Source organism: Copidosoma floridanum, unplaced genomic scaffold (genome assembly GCF_036245765.1).
Source record: "Copidosoma floridanum isolate Cflo_tuat_1 unplaced genomic scaffold, Cflo_Japanese_pri ptg000008l, whole genome shotgun sequence".
Lineage (NCBI taxonomy): Eukaryota > Metazoa > Arthropoda > Insecta > Hymenoptera > Encyrtidae > Copidosoma > Copidosoma floridanum.
The window spans coordinates 11,757,252-11,766,932 of record NW_028321885.1 but is presented as its reverse complement, the minus strand read 5'-3'; the positions used below and the strand labels follow the sequence as shown (position 1 = coordinate 11,766,932).

The window sequence follows — 9,681 nt, the reverse complement described above, 5'->3', positions numbered from 1 at the left end:
TTCTGGTGTTAGGTTTCACCGAACAATATGTATGGAGTGGTGTACGCTGAGCTGGCGTTGACTTACTGTTAGAGTTTATGTTTTCTGTCATACGGTAGTAGTGTATCTTAATCGTCTTTTCATCTCACGTCCTTGTAAAGATCTTTTTTACTTACTGTCCATTTTATTTTTCCTCGATATTTAATTTATTCATTTAGGTAAGAATTTTGTGTCTTTCAATTAAAATTATAAGATCTTGAAATGTTTCATATAATTAAGTAATTGAAATGTTTTTGAATTCAAAAAGATAATTTAATCAACAACCAAGCTATGTCTTATCAGATGATTTAATAAATTTAGGAAAGCCAGAAATAGTTAATTTTACAAACAGTATAAGTAATAAAGTTTTAGATTCGCATTTACAATGTTATACAATTTATAGTTTCCTTAACTTAACTTACCTCCATGAGCGTTGGTAAGCCGTTGCTTGCACCCACACAGTCACAAGATCTTACAAGGTTAACCTCAACGATGTTCCTAATCCTACACGGGAGCACTCGGGGCGATGAGAATGATTAGGCTTCTGCTTTTAACGTCTGAACCTAAGTCGACGGTACTTTCTTTTTTGTTCCTCCTTAATTTACTTTTTAGGCGAGTTCACCGTGGCCTGGTTTGCTCGAACTTTTCTTACACAGCTTAGTCGCCAAACTAACTCTTACATTTGCTTGAAATGCATGCTTTTAACATGTAGCTCTCTAACCTTTATATTGACTTTGAAGAACGTGACAAAAGAGAAAAGGCGAATATTGTTATGTGCAAGGAACTTTTATACTCTTGCGTTTAAGGAGGATGCGTCAAGTTCGGGATCTGAACGACTAATCAGAGCTTAATCTTATTAACCTCAACTGATACGAGCACAGTTTTGGTGCAATAATTTTACAGTAATTAATGGTGGAGACTGCTGATCCCTCGGATTTTACATTAAGTACAAGTTGCTGTCGAAATTCTGTATGAATTATTTGTGTACATCCGCAGTAAAGAATGTTAAAATTGTCGATTCATCATATTATCTGGTGTACGGATGTGAAATGATTTTGTAAGATGAGCGTTTTGTTAGATTGTTTGAGGTTGCACGCGTAGTTCGAGTTTTGTGACAATAGCTTGTTTCAATAGAAGTAAGTTATATGTTACGCGATTGCAAAATCAGGTATACCGCCCGATGGTTCGAGGTCGCTGAGCTTTTGCTTCTTATAATTTAAAAACGAAACTCTTATTTTTTGAAGTAACAAATATTAAGTATATGACATGGTATGTCACGGCCCTCCCCCCCTTAGCTGATTGCTGCTCTCGGCAATCCAAAGAGTGAAAGTAGTCGAACTCATGTCTAGTACTTAAAGTACGAACGCAGTTATAATATATACATATATATTTCTTGTAGTATAAAGTATTCAATTAAAAAAATAAGACATAAAAATTATGTTTTACATATGGATTAATACAATTTGTAAGATGGATCATTATTACTTTAGATTTTGTCGTTGCAAGTCTTCCGTGTTAAACTTATTGCAGGTGATGTTGTGCTACAATTATAATTGCAGAATGGATAGTCATTTAAAAATGGCAGCTTAATGGTCACAATTCTGCTTAGTTCAGCAGGAATAATGTTTGCACTTGATTTATGAATAAGGTGATTTCAAGTTGTTGGTCAGTTTTTTTTTCTCTTTTCTTTTCTCTTTCCTTGAGTCATTACATGGTATCGTGGTGCACTTTAACCGATGTATATGAAAAGGTTGGTATATATCTTTTATCTAGAACGAGTTTTAACGAATTGTTTGATGGACGTGTTTATAGAAGTCATTAGAGTTGACGGGTACTTTACTTCTTGGGTGCAGCTTTTATCGGTAGCGTTATGCAGTACACGTGGATGCTTCGTATTCTACGAAGTATCTTAATGGCGTTGATGTTTTACGCGATATTTTTGAGAGATCCGTGATGCTTTATTGACCTTGCTCCATGGCTCGATTGAAATCAAGTGAGAGAAGGTACTGCAGTATTGCTGTCATGCTTTTATTATGTTGTTTTTTAATCATGTGTAAAATTATATTGTAACACTATGAGGTATATTTCTATTGACGTTTCATATGTTTGAAAAGCTTTTTGCGAACTATGAGACATGAATTCCACTGTAGATTCCCGTTACATTTTTACCATGCATTACTGTTAAACAAAATGTTGTTGAAGTTCAGTGTGTGGAAACACATCTTCTAAACGTTAAATCTTCCGTTGGTGATTTTACACGTGCATATAATTTGTTTTATGTTTACAAGTTGTATGAAATACAATGAAATAGTATTATTTTGAATAGTAGTATACGTAAACTTTTAAGAAAATTTTTGTGAAATTTGATTTAATTGTAGAAAACTCTTTTTTTTTTATGGTTTCAACATTTAGGTATTATTGGTAATAAATTTGGAACGTTGCTTACATTCACAGTGGTTGCCCAGTTTGCAAACCAGTTAACTAAAATTTAGTTATGTATATTTTAACTGCTGAAATTATTCCCTTACAAAATTGTTAAGGTTTAATCTTGTATGGCATGACTTGTATGGCACTCTTGTAAGTATGGCATGCCTACGTTTTAATGAGCGGTCAGATTGGTGATGGTAAGGTGTAGTAGTCTCAAGAATACAACCAAGAATTAGGGCTAAATTTGTTAACATATAATTTCAAAAACTCTTTCCATTATTAGTAAGTACCATTTTAGACACTCCATAGAATGCCATGAAGTGTCTCGCCAGAGCGTCTGCGACTGTGATAGCTCGGATGTATGGTATAGCTACTGCTATACAGTGTTTTAGGAATAAACATTGTATAGTTAATGTATGTTTATTAAAAGATGTTATGAATGCTAATGGTCCTACAGTATCAATGGCTATGTTTGAGAAAACTTCAGCTAGAGTATCAGTTATAATCATAGGTTCTTTTATTTTTATCCATGTTAGTTTTTGTACTTGGAAAATTTTGCATTTTCGTACGAAATTTTTAATACCTTTTCTCATACCATTCTAGTAATACAATTCTCGTATTCTTCTGTGAGTTTTATTTATGCCTCTGTGTCTACAAAGAGACTGTTGTGGCATTCTATTAATTTTTTTGTCTTATTTCGTTTGATAAAAGAGCACATTCACGGAAAGATACAGTTATTTCAATATTTAAATGACTGAATTTTTTATGAATTGTCTTAGGCAATATTTCTCTGGGCCAATTGTCGGTTATTTCACCCTTTCTGGATATTCTCAATTATTCCATTATTTTGTTTTCTGTTGCTTTGACTAAACCTGCTAAGCATGAGTAAAGATCTTGAAGCAATATTTAATCTTTTTCTTTTTCTTTCATAACCAAACAGAATACAAATTTATTTTTATAATTGGTTTTTATTACGTCTCCTACTTGTGGTTGCGCTTTATTCAATTCAGATTTTAACATGTAATTTAAATCTAATCATAATTTATTGTTAATAGTATTAAGCGTCAAGTCAGCCGAAATAAACGTTGCAATGTTGTCCTTTGCATATGTTAAACATTCTCGTGTGCTTAATATTTCGAGGTAAACTATTTTTGTTCTTGTCAAAGGTCTAATTATAGTGCTTTCTTTACGAGTAACTTGGTCATCGCGTTCAGCATTCCATTGCTGTCCCAACATTTCGAATATGGCTGTAGGACTAGTAAACGGTATCGAGTAACTGTGCTTCGGAGCGTATAGCTGTCTTATGAATGTGTCCCGCTGCTCAGTACTTGAACGAAAAGGTGTAGCAAGTATATTACTATGCGTTGCTTCTTTCTCTCTAGCTTCTTCACTATCTTCTTGTTCAATGGTAGAAAAATTAGGCTCTTTCCATGCAGTATCGACATCGTCTCCTACTACCGTAAATGCAGCTTTGGAGCGTCTTATGAGTGATTTTGATCTTATTGAAAAGTTCTCTTCTGCTATAGAGTTTTCAGACTCATCGGAATAGTCTTATGAATTATAAGAAAAAGTTTTTTAATTCTGACAATTGGTTTTGGTTGACTTTGGTTCGTTATTCTCTGTTGTTACTGGCGGTATAAAATAATCCTAATATACAGATAGGTCAGCAAAATATGTATTTTGCAAGCTATTAGTTAAATTATTTTCATCTAAACTACTTTCTAAAGCATCTTCATACGTTGATCTGCGAGCAGTAGATTACAACTTCGAATTTTGTGGTATTTTAGCAATCTTATCATCTTCTGATGTACTTGATGAGTCAGTGTCGAATTTAAATCCTACTGATTTGCAAGGTGCAGTTTTGATTTTTTCATTTGTAGAAGTCGTAGAAGTCAACGTTTGTACTGAAGGGTTGGATATTTCTTCTAAGTCACTGGCTTCAGTAACAGTTTCTTGTTGTGACTCCATATTTTTTGTGGTTGAAACGGATGATAAATCTGATTTAGTGTTCAAGAGACTAGGAAGAAGAGATTTATCTCTTAGGGGTATCGGTGCTTGCTGGTTCACTCCATCTTCCGACGTATCTAGAATGTCTGTATCATCAGAGTCTGAAGTGACCGTGTGTACGAAGCGTATGCGTAAGCACACACTAGGCTCGGATAGGGTGATTGGGAAAACACAATAAAAAACAATAAAATTAAACAGCATAAAAATATCAACTTTGAATGTCACTAACAGGCCAAGAAAACACAGTTAATATACACAAAAATTGCAAAGGTCAAATTTATACCGGAGAAAATAAATACTGTCTATATTCTTAAAACAACGAACTATTGAAATATATAAAGGTAAAGAATGTAGAAAGAAAAGAGTCAAGTTAAATAACACGATATGTAAACACGCACTGGCCTTGAGCTCGCAAGAAATTTTGAAAGTTACTCGAAATAAATGTGAAACTTAAAGCACTGATAGAAGATAACTGATTGAAATATTGAATAACTATAAACCACTGTCTTTAAAAAATGCACAATTACTGTCTGTGAAAATACACAAGAGTTTCACTGAGTCTTGCTGTTGATAATCACTGGTAGTTCGATGAGATTAACTATTTGAGCTGGTCTGCAAACTATGCAATGAGCAACTTAAACAAAGCACTAAGTGCACTGCACTGCACAACTGAGTTTTTCGCACTGTATAGCGAGAGTTATTCAGAAGATTTACACTAGCATTTAAGGTGATGTATGCACCTTTAAATGCTAGAGTTTGGCAACGTAACTTAAGAGAGTCTTTCTTCGACGAGAGCTAAGTATAATCTGGCGCTTACAGTATACAAAGCTTGCCGCGTGAATACGCACACACACACCTGCAGCGCGCCAAGTCGACTAAGCGCACACGCACAGAGCGTTGAGCCGACCGAGACTACAAGTGTACACAGTGTACACAAAAGCCGGGCCTACTGTCGGTCGCTCTCATTTCCAACATTCCGCCTGCCGTCAGTCAACGGCTGACAACAGCCGTAGACCGGCAGTGGCACCAACTTGTGAATTGGTCTCTTGAGAGCGCCCACTGAGGTCTTGAGAGTCACTACTCTAACCAGGCCATCCTTGCCTAGGTGGACGTCGACGACTCTGGCCAGCGGCCACTTTCCTGGTGGTCAACTCCAACCTTGGTATTGACATCCTCTTCAGTGGTGATACTTTCGTCTTGGAGCAGACGAATGAGCCTGACGTGGCTGAGTCTGACTTTATCACCAGGTAAATTACAGCACCCATAGCATCCTGAGACGCATCAGCAAAGCCATGAAGTTCCACTGCAGAAGAAGGATGGGCTTCAAGCCATCTAGGAACCGTCACTCTGGAGAGTTTGGCTAGATCATCTCGTATTTGTAGCCACCTCTGAGCGAGAGCATCTGGTATAGGTGTATCCCATGTAATTTTGAGTAGCCACAATTCCTGAATGATGAGTTTAGCTGCAACAATCACTGGAAAAACTATTCCAAGAGGATCGAAGATTTGAGATATTTCTGAAAGAATTGTTCTCTTCGTTGGAGTTTGACTGAGAGACTTGAGTGTGCACTGAAAGGTGAGATTGTCTGAAAGTGGTTTCCAAACCATTTCAAGTACCTTAGCATCGCAGTCATCGAGAGAGAGTGCTGATTCTTCACTGGAGTTTGAGTAACTGAATCCTGGCGAGTTTGAGTGCCACTTAGCCAGGGGCAATCCGCCCGCCATGCACAGCTCCTTGAGTTGGAGGGCCTGCTCGTTCAACTCATCTGGAGTCTCCGCTCCACCAAAAATGTCGTCCACATATCTGCCGCCAGTGAGAATCCGGGCCGCCTGGGGGTAACGGTGCCCTTCATCCTTCACCAGCTGCAGCAGTGAGCGTGTGGCCAGAAATGGAGCAGGCCTCGTCCCGTAGGTCACTGTGGTGAGCTGGAAGTGAGCTTCCTCGTGAGTTTGGCTATGCCAGATGATTCGCTGAAGATCCCAATCGTCTGAATGAACCTTGATCTGACGATACATCTTGGAGATGTCCGCAGAGAAAGTCCATTTGAATGTGCGTAACCAGAAGAGTATATCTGTTATGTTGGGCAGTAGATTAGGTCCCGTGTGAGTTATGCTGTTGAGTGAATGTCCAGAGAAAGTGAGGGCTGATCCATTGAAAACCACCCTGATTTTGGCGTTGTCTCCATCTTCCTTCAATACGCCGTGATGAGGCAGATAAAAATGAGGCTTGATGTTGAGCTCATCTGCAAGCACCGGTCGCATATGGCCAAGACTCAAATATTCATTCATGAAATCTGTGTAGTGCTTGTCGTACTTGTCATCTGTTTTGAGCCTGGCCACCGTGCGATCGAAGCATTTACGAGCACGGTTGACTGAGTTGCCCAGCAGAGATGGAGATTGCTTCAGAGGAAGCTTCACCACGTATCTTCCGGTGCTATCCCGAGAGTGAGTTCGCACAAAGTGTTCCTCACACTCCTGTTCCTCTGGTGTAAGCTGTGAGCTTGACTTTGAAGGGACCTTTTCTTGAATCCAGAAGTTGATGGGTAATTCCTGAAGTTTATCTTCTATTTTTGAAACGATATGGTGAGTGTGACGAGTAATCTTTATAACAGGCTGGTTAACGCAACCCGATAAAATCCAACCAAACAGTGTACGTTGAGCGATAGGTTCTGATAAAGAACCTCTGAGCAGATCTGAGGTGATTATAGCTGAATAGTAGTCAGTGCCAAGTAGCAAGTCTATGTCTCGTGAAACATAGAAATGGTGGTCAGCTAACTCTAGAAACTCCGTATGCAGCCACTATCTTGTCTTACATTGAAAAGATGGTAGTGGAGCTGTTACTCTAGGCAAGACGTGGAGCACCACATCGACGCTGGAGTCAGAATATAATGAAAACATTCTGAGTTCTACTTTACCAAGTGCTTTACTGACTACGTTGCCTCCAATGCCCAGGATACAGATGTTGGACTTCGTGCGCGTCAGCTGCAGACGCTTCACAGCATCTTCCGAAATATATGATAATTCTGAACCTTGGTCGATCAGAAGCCTGAGATGATGATGTGCAGCTGGAGCACGTACCTGGGCTACTGCTGTTGGCAACAAGATAGATGAGTGACTAGATGTTTGTTTGGACAATGTGATCCTTGTTGAGTTTGACTTGATGTTAACTCTGGGATGAGTATTACTAGATGTGGAGTTTCGACGATGAATGTGTCTAATGACTGCGCTGATTTCCTATTCTTGATGTTGAGTCGGCTGAGACGCCAACCTGCTGATCGGTTGCAACAACCGAGCGCCGTGAATCATGGTATGGTGAGCCTCACCACAGGTTTGGCACCTCTTCGTGTTCATACACTTAGCAGCAGCATGGCGGCCCAAACAGTTGAAGCACAAAGGCTTTTCATCCACGAACTGGTATCGTTGGTCAATGAAGAGGGCCGCGAATGCCGGACAGCGAGCAATAAAATGTTGCTGGTTGCAGTACGTGCACGGGAACACTGGAGAAGCCGGTCTATCATCCTACGACCGAGCCGAACTCCTAACCCGATTCTGCTGAGCGTTGCTGCCCGGTTGAGTGTTGCCGAGCGTATGAGTTTGACCTGTATGAGCGTGCTGAGCTTTGCTCGGTTTGGATTGAATCTTACTAGATATAGATGAGTTATCTTGTCTCTTGGTTGACTGAGCATCAACCATCTCCAAGGCTTGGGCCCGCTCGATCAAAAACTCCTCCAAGGCTTCGCACGCCGGGAAGTCGGCTCTTGCAGGTGTCAATGTTTCCCACGCCTCTTTGGTGGGTCGATCCAACGCTCGAAGCAGCTCATCCACGAACAAGGCATCCAGCACCTCTTGAGCAGAGCCAAGGCCAGAAATAAGCCTGCGGAGTATTCGACTCTCCGTTGCCAAATCCATTAACGACCCAACGCTGCCAACACGCATCGGTGGAATGCGTCTCTTGGCCTGCAGCAGCTGTGCGAGCACAAACCGCTTATTTTCATATCTCTCGAGCAGAGCATCCCAAGCGATCTTGAAGGATTCAGCAGTGAGAGGGAGTCCCTCGATGAGCTTTGATGGCTGGCCCGAGAGCGATGCTCACAGGTAGTAAAGGCGCTCCAAATCGGTGAGCCTCTCGTTTTCCATAATACTTGAGAAAAGATCTCGGAAACTCACCCATTCTGTGTAGTTGCTAGAGAATTGCGGAAGCTTAATCTCCGGGAGCTTGCCTCGTTGAGTGTGACTGACAGTAGTTGATGCCGCTGATGAGTTTGCCTGTGGATCCGGATGCGCAGCGAGCAGCCGGGTCATGAATCTCATTGACCTCGAGTATGCCTGCTGCGCGGCTCCCGACGCACTCTGACTGAAATACTCATTTCTGAGCATTACCGCCGGGCACGCATTTTCAATGAGAGCATGCTCACGTTTGAACTCTTCATGGAGCGCGACGCAGTCCTCTCTGAGCTGCATGGCCTCAGCGTGACTGCACTCCACAGTCGCCTCCTCAGCAGCTTTGCCACACTGGCTCAGGCCAATTATGCGCGCTCTCTGTGACTCGATTTTCGCGAGGAACCCGGCCGGAATCACATTTCCCGTCGAGCGTGTGCCGCGCCCCGGCAAGCCGTCAGTCACAGAAACCCACTGGCCATCGATGATAGTAGTCACAGCAACATCGTCACTCGCAGCCGCGGCTGCTGCATCGGCCCTCTCCATTGCGCACTGCCACTGGATCACTCCCCAATCACCCTTATCCGGCTCGAAGGACCAAAAATGTACGAGGCGTATGCGTTAGCATACACTAGGCTCGAATAGGGTGATTGGGAAAACACAATAAAAAACAATAAAATTAAACAGCATAAAAATAACAACTTTTAATGTCACTCACAGGCTAAGAAAACACAGTTAATATACACAAAAATTGTAAAGGTCAAATTTATACCGGAGAAAATAAATACTGTCTATATTCTTAAAGCAACGAAATATTGAAATATATAAAGGTAAAGAATGTAGAAAGAAAAGAGTCAAGTTGAATAACACGATATGTAAACACGCACTGGCCTTGAGCTCGCAAGAAATTTTGAAAGTTACTCGAAATAAATGTGAAACTTAAAGCACTGATAGAAGATAACTGATTGAAATATTGAATAACTATAAACCACTGTCTTTAAAAAATGCACAATTACTGTCTGTGAAAATACACAAGAGTTTCACTGAGTCTTGCTGTTGATAATCACTGGTA

General features: G+C 40.5%; 1 protein-coding gene across 1 annotated transcript; it reads right to left on the bottom strand.

Annotated features, from left to right (window-relative positions):
* Positions 1-4,203: 4,203 nt before the first annotated feature.
* On the bottom strand, positions 4,204-9,155 carry LOC149375306 (uncharacterized). Its single transcript, XM_089589298.1, has 6 exons — positions 8,619-9,155; positions 7,995-8,522; positions 7,720-7,922; positions 7,265-7,635; positions 5,540-7,144; positions 4,204-4,553 (listed from the first exon to the last, which is right to left on the bottom strand). Exons 1-6 carry the CDS (start codon positions 9,153-9,155, stop codon positions 4,204-4,206), a joined length of 3,594 nt encoding a protein of 1,197 aa, XP_089445424.1.
* Positions 9,156-9,681: the final 526 nt, after the last annotated feature.